At 36.3% G+C, this 17,727-nt stretch overlaps 1 protein-coding gene across 1 annotated transcript in view; it reads left to right on the top strand.

Moving 5' to 3' along the window:
- The window catches only part of ARIH1 (ariadne RBR E3 ubiquitin protein ligase 1), a 115,373-nt gene that overhangs the window by 43,549 nt on the left and 54,097 nt on the right, over positions 1-17,727 (top strand). The window contains exon 2 of the mRNA XM_090270055.1: positions 1,045-1,112. Within this exon, the coding sequence (XP_090126181.1) occupies positions 1,045-1,112 (68 nt within the window). The remainder of the gene's footprint in view (positions 1-1,044; positions 1,113-17,727) is intronic.

The raw sequence follows: 17,727 nt of genomic DNA, 5'->3' as shown, positions 1-17,727 counted from the left end.
TCAGGGAAGTGTGGGTACTAGATAGAAGTAAGGAGTACTAGAAGGATTATAATGTAAAATGTGCCTGGAGTAGTGGGTGGATAGGAGTTACCATGTCTGCATCTTTGGTTTTTTGTGGAGTATGAATATGTGTGTATTTTCCTGTGACAGATGATATTGTTGAGAATAACAAATAGAGATCTATTTTACAATATCATTTTTACACTGGATTATTTTTTAACTAAATTAATAGTTAACTAATACTATAGTCTTATCTATGGTGAAATAAAAGTAGGTTTTTGCATAGTGACCTTTTTTGAAATGTTATTTGACGTAATAAAATTATATGTGAAATATAAATAAGCAGACTCTGATATTGTAACTAGCTCTAGTATCTTTGAGCCAGTCAGGTATATCTCACCTTTTAGGTGCCATTGCATTTAAGTTAAAATTCTGTACCCAGATAGAACCTCACTAGTTTCATGGGAAATTGAAAAATTTGTGACAGCATTGAATGATAGGGCAGTTAGGTTTTTATTTCATGGCATTAGCCTTTTCTTCTAGAAATGAAATAGCAATTTAAGATTATACTCCATAAATTATTACATGGAACAGATTTTTTTTTTTTGGTCATTTTTTATTAAATATCTTTGAAGGACCTTCTGACTTGAAAATGGTTTGAGATTATTTGAACTATTCAATACGTAAGTGTTAGAAATTTTATTGATTAATAGTGTGCTGATTGGCAGATAAAATTGCAAAAAAAATAATTTTAATGAGTGCCTGATTTAATGCAGTAATTTTTCATTTAATTCCTTTTTGGCTTATTTTGAAATATGGTTTAGAATCCTATAGAAACCTGCCTTATTTGTGTGGCTTACTATTTGTAAATAGTCCTGAGCCTATAATTAAAATGCTGTACTTTTTTAAGGGGGGTGGTAAAGAAATGTCTCGGAAATAAATTTGGGTGGGGTGTTATAAATTCAACCTAAAAATTCACTAAATGTCAATGAAATGCTATTACCTTAAAATGACTTTCTCCCCCCCCCCCCCCCCCTTCTTTAGAATCCAGCAACTATCACAAGAATACTCCTTAGCCACTTCAATTGGGACAAAGAGAAGCTAATGGAAAGGTAAGGAACTACCATGTCAGCTTTGTATTTAAAAGTAACACAGAAAACCCGTTGAACGGAATATATAAGAAGTAAGTAAGGAGTTGGATTTTATACCAGTATGTGAATAAATCAGTGTGCAAGTAGTGTTTGCTTTAACTTCTTATATTCCCCATCTGTAAATAGCGCAATAAATTTAGTGTTTAGGGAACTCAGGCTTAGTGTTTCTTATTTTATTTTGGAGGTGAGGTGGGGGACTCTACTTCAGTATCATCTACATACATATCCTTTTGAGTACCAAGAACTAAAAGTAGGTTTTCAAAAATGCTTTATATTTTTGGCACACATGCAAAAGATCTCTTAATTACTTAAAATTTCTTGCCCATAAACCTTTTTAGGCATATTAAAGACATTCAGTAAAAGCTATAAAATAAATGAATTGCTTAGGGTATCCTGGCCACCAGGATATAGCTATATGAACAGCTTATCTGGTTTCACTGCAAGGGTATATTCCATTGGAGATTTTTAAACTATTTTCTTTCAGAAAATGTTTCTAGTTCTGAAAGGGGAGAAATTACTGGGACTGGAGGATGACAATACTGATGCCATTCTTAATTTTTTTCTCTTCATTAGATTGGAAATTTGGAGCACTTACTAAGGTGGTGTAGGGTAACAACCTCTATTCTCATCCTGTTCTGTCAGTTTAAAATTAGAAATCCTTATTTTACTAAAAAGATTACAACTAGTTATTGAGAACTGAGAACCCAAATATTGTGAAAAATAAATGAAAATATTTCCCATTTGATTTTAAAAGCACTTGTAAAATATATTAAATAATACCAAGAATATTACCCAATTTCTCACACCTTGTACTCCAACTATAATAGTGACAATAATACTATCAGTTTTGAGCCCTCTGTGTCAGTCATTATTTCATTTTATCATTTTAATAGATTTATGGAGCTAGAAACTATTATACCCACTAATTGATATGGAAACTAAGTTTTAGAGCTTGACAATATATTTACCTCAGTTTTGTAAGAAAAGGAGTTAGCACTCATTCAGGTTTGTTGGACTATAAAGCTTATGTCCTTAAACGCATACTATATATCCTTCCCATGATTCACGAAGTATAAAATGCTCCTTGAAGCCTTGGCTGCTGTGGCTCAGTGGATTGAGCGTTGGCCTGCAAGCCAAGTGTCACTGGTTCAATTCCCAGTCAGGGCACATAACTAGGTTGCACATCAGGTCCCCAGTTGGGGGCATGAGTGAAAGGCAACCACACATTGATGTTTCTCTCCCTCTCTTTCTCCTTTCCCCTCTCTAAAATAAACAAACAAACAAATAAATAAATAATAAAAAATGCTCCTTGATTAGTGTGATTTGTTTATTCCTTCCTTCATGGATCTTACCTTTTTTTTTGAAGCCAGTAATATTTCTTAAATTGGTAACATTTATTTTCAGGTTTATTTTATGGTACCTCTGTTAGGAAAAGGGGTCTTCATTGTTTGTATCTGATACCTTTCTAGTGAACTACATTTATTTACAGTTGATTTCTTATTACTGCATTGAGTTGGCCAAAACGTTCATTTGGTTTTTTCCTTAAGATGGTTCTAGTAGCACTTAGTTGTTTTTAACCTCATTTGTAACAGTTTTTATTAGATTCTATTGTGACAGCTGTCATATCAGCCTGCATTATAAAAAACAAACGTCAAAATTGGTAAATTTTTGTGCAGCCATTTTAATATTGAAGATGGAAGAAAATATGCAATATTTTTGACATATTATGCTTTATTTCAAGAAAGGTGAAAATGCAACTGAAACACAAATAAAAGGGTTTGTGCAGTGTATAAAGAAGGTACTGTGACTAATTGAACGTGTCAAAAGTGGTTTGTGGTTTCATGCTGGAGATTTCTCGCTGGATGATAGTCCATGGTCTAGTAGACCAGTTGAAGTTAATAGTGATCAAATCGTGACATTAATTGAGAACAATCAATGTTATACCACATGGGAGATAGCTGACATACTCAGAGTATCCTAATCAATAACGTTATTGGTGAAAATGAACAATATGTCCTATTTAATGGAAAAAAACTAAGTGGACTTTTTGGACAACCCAATATTTCTTTTAAAGACATTTCAAATAAATTTTGTGATTAAGTGTGGTAAGTTTGAATGAAAAAGTGTGGCTTCTGGGAAACATCTGAATGTGTGAACTTTCAGTTTCTCCTTATTAATTTCAATATTCTGAGAAACATTAAAAATCAATATGCACTGTTTTTGTCTCGTTTAGTGAGTTTCACATTATATCCTATGTTGTCTAATAGTATCACTACCACATTTTATTTTATGATTACTAATATGCTTAGGTTGAACTACTGCCGTTATAAGTTGTGCTTTATATTTACCATGTCATTTCTTCGGTTATTTAGTTGCCTTCATCAAGTTTTCTTCCTCTCTTCCTCACCCAATAATTTTAAAGTTATATAGTTTATTTTAGTGTTTTTAGTGGCCACCCTTAAAATTTGTATATGCATACTTAAAATTATAAGTTTGTAAGAATGTATAATTACAGTATTTATATCCATGCCTTACACAAGACAAAGATTGTAGCATACTTCTCTATCCTATATTTTTCTCTTCTCAGCTTGATAAGTAGGTACTTGGAATTTTTCATTTTATGTTAAGGATTTTTATTCAATATGTTCTGACTTTTTTTCTAATGTGTTTCTTGTATCCCACTCTTTTCTCCACATTTACTTTTTATCCTTTAGAATGTATTCTTTCATCATTTAAGTCAAGTTTTATATGTGATAAATTTTTGCATGCTTTAAGAGAAGTCCTTAATATTTTGAGATATGGGGGTGAGTTTTGAAAACAGCACCTTTGGGCCCTTTAAGTCTGCGGACCCAGGTTTTGAGTTTGGCAAAATTCTTAGCCATTATTTCTTCCATATTACCTTCTCTCCATTCTCTTAATGCTTAGAGGAATTCCCATTATTCACATGTTGAAACTTATGGGTCTCTTTTCCAAGTCTTCTAATGCTTTTCTTAAAAAATAATGTATTGGGTTACATTGGTTAATAAAAGATGATGATAGGTATCAAATGTACATTTCTATGATATATGATCTGTATATTGCATTATGTGCCCACCACCAAAGTCAAATCGTATTCTGTCACCATATATTTGGCCCCCTTCAGCCATTACTATCCTCCTCCTTCCCTCTGGTAACCACAATAGTGTTGTTTGTGTCTATGAGTTTCAATTTTAAATCCCACATATGAGTGAAATCATATGGTGGTTAGTTTTTTCTGACTGACTTATTTTGCTTAATATAACATTCCCAAGGTCCATCCATGTTATCACACATAGCAGTATATCATCTTTTCTTATGGCTGAATAATATTTCATTGTATATATATGGCACATCTTTATCCAAACATCTATCAATGGGCAATTTGGTTGTTTCCATGTCTTGGCCACTGTGAATAATGCTGCAGTGAAAATAGGGCTTTGCAGATAAATGTTTTCAAATTTTTTGGGTACATACCCAGAAGAAGGATTGCTGTGTCATATAGTAACTCTGCTCTTCATTTTTTGAGGAACTGCCATACTGTTTTTCATAGTAGCTGTAACAGTTTACATTCCCACTAGCAGTGAATGAAGGTTCTTTTTCTCTAGAACCTCTGTAATTGTTATTACCTGTCTTGTTGATAACCTTTCCAACAGCTGTGAAGTGGTATCTAAATGCAGTTTTGAAATGCATTTCTCTAATAGTGAAGTTGAGCATTTTTTCATATATCTGTTGGCCATTTGTATGTGTTCTTGAAGGAAGTGTTTGTTCAGGTCCTCTGACCATTTTAAAAAATTTAATCTTTATTGATTTTTTTTTCCCATTACCATTTAGTCCCCTTATACCCACCTTCCCTCCATCCCCGAAATCACTGCACTGTTGTCCATGACTCCTTTTTTATTTTTGCTCAGTCCCTCCACTGCCTCACCTACCCTCACCATCAGCTGTCATCCTGCTCTCTGTCTAAAGTCTGTCCATCCCCATTTTCCTTGTTAGTTAAGTTTCTTCATTAGATTCCACATATGAGTGAAATCATACGGTATTTGTCTTTCTCTGACTGGCTTGTTTCACTTAGCATGATGATCTCCAGGTCCATCCATATGGTTGCAAAAAGTAAAATTCTGTTCAAATTGTTGAAAGATTAATGGGAGAGACCAAGCGGATCTCTTACGCTGCCATTTCTCTGATGTCACTTGTTCCAATTTTTTTCAGAATACTTCTTTTTACTTGTCACCTTTGTTTTTCTACTCTGGTTTACCTTTACGTTACCATTTAAAAAAAAAATACTTATCTGGAATTTTATTCTGATACGAGTACACAATTTACAGAGGAAATTTTAAAACTGCTACTGAATTATTATTTTTAATTTTATTTATTTTTCGAGAGAGGGGAAGGAAGGGGGACAGAGAGGGAGAGCAACATCAATGTGCAAGAGAAACATCACTCAGTTGCCCTTCGCACGTTCCCAGATGGGGATGTGGCCTACAACCCAAGGCATGTGCACTGACTGGGAATCGAACCGGCGACCTTTCTGTCCACAGGCCAGCACTCAATCCATTGACCCACACCAGCCAGGACTGAATTATTTTTATTTTTATTATTGCTTTTATTTCTTCATCCATCCATTTGGCTCTTCAGCCTTCTTGAATTTTTTATTTCAACAGTATCCAACTTTATTCATTTTAATAACTTTATCCTTGTTTTGTGGGTGCTAGCTCTCTCTTATCTCTCTTGGCATATAATTGTTCTTACACCGTTTTCTTTTAGACTGTTTATCAATAAACAATTTAAATTAGGTACTGGTATTTTCAAATTGGTCACATTCAAGGCTATAATAAATTTCAAGGAAAGTTCATATGCATTCTATTTTCATTCACACTTCCAAATAAGTCTTATAAACTAAAAATGAAATTACTAAAATAATTAGAACTAAATAATGAGAGTGCATACAATAGGAATGTGGCTAAGAGGTATAGGGAAATTTAATCTTAGTATCTGTATAAAAAAGGAGAAGATAGGAAATAAACTAAGTCTTTGAAACAGGAAGTTAGAAAAGTGCCAAGTAAACCCAAATAGAGTACTATAGGTATTTATGATAAAGCAGTATTAATGGAATTGAGAACAAAATTCAATAAAACTGAAAGATATCTCTTTAAAAAAATTTTAAGAAGGAATTAACAAGAGAGTGAGAAGACCAGTTACTTTGGGATAAAATATTTGCATAAGACATCTGATAAATACATGCAGAACTCTTAAAGCCCAATAATAGGAAAACATCCAGTTTTAAAAATGGTCAAAAATCTGAATAATGTCTCACCAAAGAAAATACACAGGTGTCAATTATTAATCATATGCAGTTACTCAACACCATATGTCATTTGGGCACTGCTAATTAAGATGGTATATCACTACATTATCTGTAAGAATGACCAATATCCAAAACACTGACACCACCAAATGCTGATGAGGATGTGGAGCAACAGGAGCTCTCATTCATTGCTGGTAGAGAATGCAAAATTGTACAGCCATTCTGCTTCCAATTATGCAGTTTCTTAGAAAATTAAACATACTTTACTTGTACCATACAATCAAGCAGTCAGCCTTCTTGGTTTTTACCCAAATGAGAAACATATATCCATACAAAAACCTGCACACAGATATTCATAGCAGCTTTATTTATAATTTCAAAACTTGGAAGCAATCAGGATATCCTTCAGTAGGTGAATGAATGAAAAAATTCGGTACATCTAGACAATGGAATATATTATTCAGTGCTAAGAAGAAAACAGCTACCAAGCCGTGAAAAGACATGGAGGAACCTTAAGTACAGAAGACTTAAGTGAAAAGAAGCCAATTGAAAAAGGCTGCATATTGTATAATTCTAACTGTATGACATTCTGGAAAGTGAAAACTATGAAGACAGTAAAAAAAGTATATCAGTGGTGACCAGGGTTTGGTAGTGGTGGTGCAGATGAATATGCTGAGCCAAAATGATTTTTAGGGCAGTGAAACTATCCTGTATAAAATTGTTATGGTAGAAAAATGTTACTATACATTTGTCCAATCCCATAGAATGTACAAGGCCAAAAGTGAACCCTAATGTAAATGATGGCCTTTGGGTGGGAATGATGTGTCAACATAGGTTCATTGATGGTATCCCATGTACCACTCTGTTGGAAGATGTGGATATGGAGGAGGTTGTGTGCATGTGGGAGTCAGGGGTGTAGGAGAACCCTCCACTTCCTGCTGTTATTCTGTGAACTTAAAACTGTTCTGAAAAAGTTAATTTTATTTTGAAAAACGGGAAATAAACTGTTGGCAAATGTGATAGAAGTGTAGGGGGAAAAGGCACAAAGAAGTAATATTGGGAATAATGCATAACTGTAGATGGTAAAAATATTTTAGAATCATTTTTATGAATACATTTGAAAGCTTAAAAATGTAAATTACCTATACTCTCCACCCCACCCCCAAAGAAGTAGTAAAAAAATAAACATGGAAAAATGTAGTTAATATACTAAAAGGTATCTGCCTCTTCTTCCCCAAAAGCACAAGATGATTTTAAGCGCAGGTTCTATCTAATAAACCTTAAAGGGACTGCCAGTGCAATTGAAAGATATTTCAGAATATAGACATAACTATATTCGTAAGTCAGAATAACCCTGATTACGAAATTCGACCAAAATTACAACATAAGAAAGCTATTTTGTTATTATGAACATAGCTGGAATTCATAAATAAAATAATACAAGTAGGCCAAAAAGTTAGTGTGTTTTGTTTTGTTTTGTTTTTGTTCGATACCTCTAGTAGTGCTTAACTTCATTCAAAACAGTTTTGCTAGTTAGGGAGGGAATTCCGATCAAGATGGAGGCTTAGGAAAACATGACTCGCCTCCTCATTCAACCATATCAAAATTACAAGTAAAATGTAGAACAGTTATCACTCAGAACCATCAGTAATTGAGTTGAATCCATCCAGAATGGCAGGAGAGGTGGAGATGTGGAATAGGCTGGTCACACATCCACCTGTGGTAGATAAAAATTTGGGAATGATATCTCAGGAGCGAGGAGTCCCAGCCTCACACCAGGCCCCCACGCCCAGGGTTCCAGTGTCAAGAAGGTAAGTTCTTAGAACGTCTGGCTGCAAAACCCAGCGAGGATTGAGTCATGGAAGAAACTGATGGAGTCCCAAGCAGTTTCTTTTAAGAACCCTCACATGGGCTTACTCAGACTCACCTCCTCTGAGCTCCAGCATAGGGTAAGCAACTTGAAAGGCACCAGAGGCATACAGGGCAAAACTGAAGTGTCTGGCATCAAGGAGAGAGTTGGGGACAGCTTTCTCCCAGACAGAAAGGCAGGCAGAGGCTATTATCCCTATTCTGAATCCTACCCACAACAGAGCCGGCAGCAGGGTGCCATAACTGAGCCCTTTTCAACCTGGTTAACACTGTTTGCCCTGCCCTGGAGATCCCCGGAGACTCAGTACCACCCAACTTACAGGCCCACCCAAGCTGCTTTTTCATACAAATGTCTGGTCTTGGTTCATGCCTCACAACTTCCTAAATCCTCTCAAATAGGCAATAGCCAGCATCAGTGAGCCCCCAACATCCCCCTCCCACCCCCTGCATACTTCTTGCTAAGTGACCCCAGACCCAATACTAGCAGCAGCCGGCCTAGATTCACATGTTGGCTTCACTTGGGAATCTCCAAGCTGAGCACAAGCAGCAGCCATCTCACATTGCTTTATAGCTCAGGCAGAGTAGCCCTGGATAAAACACGGGTGGGGCTGACCTTGGCCTGCACCACCCAGGAAACCCCACAGCCTGCATACCCAGGGGACAGCTACAGACCACGTTGGAGCATAACCACCCTGCCCCTGCATAGCTGATCTTCCACAGAGGGCAGAGGTTGGTGGTCAGTGGTCACAGCCAGTCCTTACAGCTGACTGGCCTGGGTAAACCCCTTCCATGGATCTGCCAACAGCAACCAAGGCTCAACTACAAGAGGAGGGTGTACTCAGCCCACTCTACAGGTACACCTTAAGTGCCCAGCTTGGGTGATAAGGGAGGCTGTGCCACTGGATCCTACAGGACACCTACTATATTAGGCCACACTGCCATGATAGGGAGTCATAGCAGCTCTACCCAGTAGATAAATAGATAAAAACACAGGGAGGCTGACAAAATGAGGGGATAGAGAAACATGGCCCAATAAAAGAACAGTTTAAAACTCCATAAATAGAACTAAACAAAATGGAGATAAGCAATTTCTCAGATGTAGAGTTCAAAACACTGGTTATAAGGATGCTCAGGGAACTTAGTGAGGACCTAAACAGCATATAAAAGATCCAGTAAGGAACGAAGGATACGCTAATGGAAATAACAATTTATAGGGAAACAATAGAATGGATGAAGCTGAGAATCAAATCAGTGATTTGTAAGATAAGGAGCAAAAGAAAGCCAATCGGAGCAACAAGAAGAAAAAATACAAAGAAATGAGGAACGTGTAAGCAGCCTGTGGCACAACTTCAGGCAGTCCCACATTCACATCATAAGGGTGCCAGAAGAATAGAAAGAGTAAGAAATTGAAAATCTGCTTGGAAAATAATGAAAGAAAATGTCCCTAATTTGGTAAAGGAAGTAGACATGCAGGTCCAAGAAGCACAGAGATTCCCAAACAAGATGAATGCTAAGAGGCCCACTGCAAGGCACATGGTAATTAAATTGCCAAAGGTTAAAGATAAAGAGGGAATCTTAAAAACAGCAAGAGGAAAGCAGAGAGTTACCTACTGGGAGTTCCCATAAGACTATCAACTGACTTCTCAAAAACTTTTAGCAGGCTAGAAGGGATTGGCAGGAAATATTCAGAACATCGAAAGCAGGGACCTACAACCAAGACTGCTCTATCTAGCAAAGCTATCATTTAGAATTGAAGGACAGATACAGAGTTTCCCAGACAAGAAGAAGGTAGAAGAGTTCATCATCACCAAGCCCTTATTATATGAGATGTTAAATGGACTCACTTAAGAAAAGGAAGAAGATCAAAACTATGAACAATAAAGTGGCAATAAATATATCTATCAACAGTTGAATCTAGAAAACAAAGCAAACAAGAACAGAGACAATATGGATACAGAGAACGTTTTGATGGTTACCAGGTGGGAGGGGTGTGTGGGGTAATGGGTGAAGAGGTGAGGTGTTTAAGAAGAACAAATAGGTGCATACAGAATAGCCATGGGAATGTAAAGTCGTCGGCAGCCGTCCGTCTCGAGAGACGATGGTGTAGCTTCTTAAGAGTCTATCTGCACCGCCGAGAATGGCTGTGCAGTCCGACTCGGGAGTGACACGGTATCTGTCTCCTCCCGTGTTGAATCGACATCTTGCGATGACGCTGGAGTGTCCTCTCCAGTGAAGCTGAAGCTACAGAGCCTGGGCAGGGTGATATGGAGGGTCTGCTGTTGCCCATGCAGCAGACCCCCCCTCTCTTCGCAGCTGAAGGGTCCAAGGGAAAGACGGAGTCAATACAGCTTGGCTTCAGGTGCGCCGCAGGAGTTGCCGGTGTTGACTACAACGTCAAACCGCCTTAGGGACTCCGGCTCCGGATTTTCTGTCGGGGTTTACTCCCTTAGCCTTTCCCCTGAAGAGGTATGCCGCAAGGCAGCGGAGGTTTTTTGGAGTCAGAGTTTTCCTTCTCTGATGTACCCTGACTGGAAGATCGAACCAGCGACACTTAGCTCGCAGGCCGACGCTCAATCCACTGAGCTAAACCAGCCAGGGCCTATGGGAATGTAAAGTACAGCATAGAAAATGGTGTAGCTATAAAATCTGTATGTATGACTCAGGACATGAACAATGTTATGGGGATTGTCTGTGGGAGTTGGGGGCTGCTGGGTGGAGGGATGTAAAGAGGGAAGAATTGGGACAACTGTAATAGCATAAGGAATAAAATATAATTAAAAACAGTTTTGTTAGACCGTAGTGTTACAGCTGTCATATCAGCATGCGTTTTTAAAAACTTATCAAAATTGGTGAATTTTTGTGTATCCATTTTAATATTGACGATAGAAGATAGGCAACATTTTCAGAGTATTATTCTTTATTATTTCAAGACAGGTAAAAATGCAACTGAAATGCAATAAAAGGTTTGTGTTGTGTATGGAGAAGGTGCTATGACTGATCAAATGTGTCAGAAGTGGTTTGCAATTTTCTTGGTACTATTGATATTTTGGCCAAGTGATTCTTTGCTGTCAGGCTGCCTTATGCATTGGAAGATGTTTAGCAGCACCTCTGGCCTGTACCCACTAGAAGCCAACAGCAGGAGAGAACCCCCATACTCAAAATATCCAAATGAATAAAGTTATTGGTGAAAATGAAAAAATGTGTCTTTCATTTAATGGAACAAACTAAACAGACTTTTTCCTAACCCAATATTTAATTGAATTGAAAACCTACTAGGATTTCTCATAGGAATAGAAGAAGAGGTCACCATTGGGGCAGGACAGGGGGTACTCATCTAGAGCATCGACTGCTTTAACATGTTAATGAAGAGAAACTAAAAAGTTAACATAGTAAATGCCAATAATGCATTTAATAATATTCTGCATTTATCCATGATTTAGAAAAAACAACCTTTAGTAAACCAAAATGGTAATTACTTTACTGAATAAAGGCTATCAACTATAATCTACAGCAAAATTATACTTAATGTCGAAACATTAGAAGCATGCTCATTAAAAAACGAGTAGAAATTTTATGTGAATAGTATAATCATATACCTGGGGAACCCAAGAGAATCAACTGATAAATTATTAGAGTGAGAACTTTTGGAAAAGACCAATGTCCTGGCCTCTCTCCTTTGCTTCCTCCCCTCCCCCCATTAATACCCTTGGAAAATGAAAAGAAACATGGAATGAAAGGAGGCTTGCCTTGGCCTGGTGGCTCAGTTGGTTGAAGCATAGTCCCATGGTTGTGGATTCAGTCTCAGTCAGGGCACATACCTAGGTTGCAGGTTCCATCCCCAGTTGGGTTGAGTACAGGAGGCAATTGATAGATGTTTATTTCCCCCCTCCACCCCCTAAAATTAATAAATGTGTTCTTGGGTGAGGACTAAAAAAACAAAAAAGAAAGGAGGCTTAAGTTTCAGTGTCACTGTCTATCTCCCAGTTCTTGAGTATAGAAATGAAGGATAACGAATGTATAAAAATAAAATGAAGTACGGAAATCTTGTATATACTTGGAATACCAGGAATCACACAATAAGGTAGACAGTATGGCCAATATTTTTTGTTACATAGCATGCAAAGAAAAGTATCTTCTTCCCAGCTGGTAATATAGAATGTATTCGAGTATCACTTCTGTTTACTTTGACATACTTAAAAGGTAAATCTTACCTAGTCACACTTGTGAAGTATTTTAAATGTTGTCTTTTATTTTTTTTTCTAATTTTCCATATGTCAGGCATATCCGTGTGTGTGTGTATTTTTATATATACATATATATGTATGTATGTGTGTGTGTGTGTATATATATATGTTGTTTTTTTTCTTCATTAGTGAGCCATAGTTCCTCCTCTGGAGGAGGAGTTCCTGGTCCAGTGAGGGCAGTAGAGGGATAAATAAATTCTTGCCAGTAATTTCTCTTATGTGCCCACAAATTTCTAGTTCACAGTTTATACAAAGTCGTCCTGATCCTAAATGTAATTGGTTTATTATTTTTGAAAATAAATTTTGGTGGAGAAGGGACCATTTGAACTTTTTTGTCTCTTTTATCTCTCTTAGTAGCTTTTTAGGCTTTTGCCATTTTCATTCTTACCCTTCTGCTTGTGTACTCTGTAGGTTAATCTCTCTTCTGTTTTACAAATTAAATAGAATTTTCTCTACTTGATTTTTCCCATCCTCCTTCAGATTAAGCAAAACAGGGAAAATCAGGGAGTCAGAACTGCAGCAATAACTGTATCTGGCCTTCTACTTTTTTAAGGCCAACCTTTCAATTCAAGCTTTGATCCTATCATGATTTTTGTGGAATGTTGTTTGTATTATTTCATTGTCATATCTTGAACCCTTTCGTTTCCTGGTATATAAATTAGGATTTTAGTTGTAAACAAATTTTATGGGGTTAAGTGAAAAAGACATTAAAGATTGAGAATCGTCCATGTACCTTTGCAGCCAGAAATATGCCAAAATCAGTGTCAAACTGTTTTAGTTGGAAGCGCTGTTGCTGCTGCCATTGGGCACATGACACCATGACTAATACTTCTGCTATTGCAGCCTCTGAAAACTCGATGCCTCCTTTCCACTTTGGTAGAGTGAATTCCTCACTGAATCTTCTTCAAGTGCTATGCTTTTCATAAACTGTACATCACCCTGCTCATGCTAGGCATGAATCCTCCCAGCAGGGTAAGTGAGTTGTCCCTTCTTTCCTTTCTTTTTTATGATAAGACTCTTAAAAATCTATCTCTGCCTGCCTTTCTAGCATTTTATCTTTATTTCTATTAGTTTATTTCTGTTCTCATATTGCTCTTTGGTAGTAGAAAACTTTAAAGGTGATCACCAAATTCGTTTTTGTGTCGCCTCAACTTTGGAAATGTTTTCCTTTGTCTGACATAGGGCTTCTGTGGTTATCAATGTAGGGAACACTGTTTTGGCTCATGCCTGTCATACCTTCCTTATTAAGGTCCTTTTTTTCTACTTGTCCTTCAAATCTAAATGTAACCTTACTTCTAAAATGGCTTTTCTTATTTCTCAAGAAAGTTAATCACTCTCTCCTTTGCACCTTAACATGTACTGTTTGATTTACTGTTTCATTACTTCTGTGATTTCTTTGTGCAGAAACTATCTTACTCATCTTTCCTTCCTAGAATATAATAGAACACTTCTGTGATTTCTTTGTGCAGAAGCTATCTTACTCATCTTTCCTTCCTAGAATATAATAGAACTGATACATAGACAGTGTTTAGTAAGTATTTTAATTAAGTTCAGCCATTTCTAGGTTTTCTGTAATAGAACTTTTATTGAAATTATAACATGAATGTAAATCAGATTTCATTTTGGCAAGATTTAGAGACAGAACCCCCCAAATCAAGCTCTTCAAGTTGGAAACAAGTAAAAGGTCAGTATCTTCTCTCCTGCACTCAGATTTCTTTTTGTATGGGCCTATTCTAATAAATTTTTAAAACTCATTTTAGTTGGTAATATATGAGGTGAGTATTAATGACTTAACTGGCGTGTTAGAGGTGAGGGAAAATATAGGTGGTCAGTGACTGACTGCTTTTAATAGACAGTGTAATCAAAGAATATTGAAGGTTGATTTCAGTCTTTCCCAGACTATGTTGCAAATAGCTTTTCATTTTTCATTCTGAAGCATTAATACTCATTTAGTGAATAGGTACTAGAGTTAGCACTTGTGTGTTGTTATGGTAGTATGGACTTTTTCTTACCACATTAGTAATAATATATTATTTTACAGATTAATTTCTAAGATATGAAAGTAAATTTGACAAACTTCGTTTTGTGATGGCATTCATCACTATTCTTATACAGTATAAGTGGAGTATTTTCTTTTCAGACAATTCAGGTGTTACTGGGAGCAGTGTATGGAAAGTGGCAAATGTATCTTCTTCTTTTACTAAAGTGGTTAAGAACATGGGATCTCTGCTCCACTACTTATTAGCTGTTTGAACTTGAAGTAATATGCTCCCTTAGTTACCTCATGTGAATTATTTTTATTTTATTCATTCTGTTGTCTAGTTCTCCCTACTATTTCATACTTCATAGATTTCACGAATTTTTTAAATATCAGCTATGTGTAAGACATTGGGCAGAGATTTGATGATGAGATACACACAACAATGTATCATACACAGTTTCTAACCCCCAAGGGACTTAAAGATAAAGCTTTATGGGAATATACTAAAGGTTTTTGCTGCCTTAGATGGGAAAGGATTTATTGGTAAGACAGCATTTGATTGGATTCAAAAGGGCAGGGATGTGTGGGAACTGGGCATTTCAGGTTTAGAAAACAAATGATGTGTGGATGTTTAAGGCACATACGTTGAATGATAATGAGACTTAGAGTGGCTGGAATGCATGAAGAATAGAGTGGAAATGATTGGATATGTTTAATAGGAAGCACATTATGGAAGACCTGGAATTCTAAGCAAATTAATTTGGACTTTGTTCTTGTTAAGTGGAAAACCCTTGAAGGCTGCTTTATGGAGGAATATGATGTAAGAACATTATTGCAGAGGGGAGACATCTAGTAACAATATGAGCTGGAGGCAGGAAGACTAATTGGAAAACTGTCTTAATAATCCAGGTTAAAAAAAACATTACCCTGGCTTAGGATGGGGACAACTACTTAAAAGCAGAGTATAGATGGGAGAGACGTGAAGGTAAAGATTTAACCAAGACAGAAAATGGAGTAGACTCTGGTAAGCTTCTCATAATTTGGACCATTCCATGCACTAAATATAGAATATAGAAACATCTTTTTTAAAATCAAGTTTTGAAAGAATTAGTAAAATAGGAATTAGAGGATTAAGGCCTAAGAGAATCTGGAAATCTAAATTAACGAGTCAAGCTTCCATTGTGCTTTGCCCTGGAAGTACTTTGCCCTGGAAGTATATGCTCATCCAGAAGAGACTAAGCTGTGATGTTTTGTTTTGTTTTGTTTTTTTGTAGGCCCTTTGGTTAGTGGGAAGAAAAGTTGGAGTCCTGGGCCCACCAAGAGTGAGAATTAAGTAAACCAGCTAGATCTCCTAAAGACCGAAGATAGTATTCATGTCATTGGATGGCCCAGAAAACCTTAACCCTTGAACTTGAATTAAGATGGTCACACATTTTAATGTATTGGGGCACTTGACAGGAGCAAATGTATCTCTTTTCTAGGGAAAGAATATTAAGGCCTCAAACTAGTTTCTTAAATTAGTATTATAATTACAAGGTACTAACTTGGGAGTCCAGCTATTTAATTATTAGACCTTGTCTAAAATGGGTATGCTATCAGCAGGAAACTAGAAAATATGAGTTGTCATACCAATTTAGAGAGGGAGACAATTTCTATAACTAAAGAAAATAAGCAAAATCAGTGAATTAGTTTTACAGCATATTGGACAACTAAGAGAGGTTTAGTATATTAGAAGAGCAAAACAGCATCCAGAATTACGTGCATACACTAAAAGATGGAATATATACAGTAGAAGTTAAAAATTAATAAAGAGGATCCAATAAGAAGATTGCATTGAGTCTAGAAAGAGAGGAGAGAATGAGTCAGAGGCAATATTTGAAGAATATAATGGCTGATAATTTTCTAGATGGGTAAAAGACAAAAGTCCTACAGATTCAAGGAGCCACAGTTCCCATGCGTTATAATATATATGATTTCATTGATCCTAGGCTGTGGTTTTCACATTTTGATATGTCTGAAATTTGAATGCATCTTTCAATTAGCGCCACCTTGTAGTCCAACAAGATTGAAAATTTAACTTGTGTAAAAAATTTCTCATTTCACTTTCTATAATAAGATCATAAAATTTTAATACCAATGAATTTAAAGTTTTATGAAATACTATATAAAGAAATCCACATTTTAAATTATAGTAAAACTACAAAAACAACAGCAAAAGTAAAGATACAGAGAGAATCTTAAAGTCAATAGGATACAAGAGATTTCTTCCTCCCTGGCTGGTGTGGCTCAGTGGATTGAATACCAGCCTGCAAGCTGAAGGGTCTCCAGTTCGATTCCCAGTCAGGGCACATGCCTGGTTGCGGGCCAGGTCCCCAGTTGAGGATGTGCAACAGGCAACTGCACATTGATATTTCTCTCCCTCTCTTCTTCCCTTCTTTCTCTCTAAACATCAATAAATAAAATCTTTTTTAAAAAATAGATTACTTAAAAGAGTGAAAGTATACATTTATATGTAATGTATATAGAGAAAAAATTGAGAGTATATGTTATATTTATACTCTTCTAGAAACGACTGATTTCTCAACAGCAACAGTGGACATGATAACTGGATGGATACCTCGATAGGTTGAGGGAAAATAAATACAAACCTGGAATACTGTGTTTGTGGAAAATGTATTCACAAACAGTGCTGTCTTTTAATTAATATAAATGGCATTATGTTGTACTTACCCTTGGTACTATTAGTGTTAACTGAAGTTTCAAATGCTCAGAATTTTTTAAGCAAGTATTTGAATGTTATTGCGGGGGAGGGTGAATGTGGGATGCAGAACAAGTTGCGCTTAAGGGTGGGCTGTATAACCTTAAATGAATGTATATAGAAAGTAGTGAGCTAAGAATTCATCTTAAAAGTCTCAAGTAATGAGTGTCAAGATAGCAAAAAGAGCTACAAAATAAATGCAGAGAAAACAAAAGAAGAAATAACAGAGGAGAATTTAATAAAAATAAAAAATAAGCATACAGTAGAGGGAGGCATCAACAAGCCAAAATGTTTTTTTTATACTGATACTATTGACACACTGGTGAAATTAGAAAGAAAGCACAAATAACCAACATCAGGAAAAGAGAAGAAAAGTCATTTTGAGTCCTAAAGATATTTTT

This window comes from Furipterus horrens, unplaced genomic scaffold (assembly GCF_987537825.1).
Source record: "Furipterus horrens unplaced genomic scaffold, mFurHor1.1.pri manual_scaffold_3, whole genome shotgun sequence".
Lineage (NCBI taxonomy): Eukaryota > Metazoa > Chordata > Mammalia > Chiroptera > Furipteridae > Furipterus > Furipterus horrens.
This window is presented reverse-complemented; position numbering and strand designations above follow the sequence as displayed.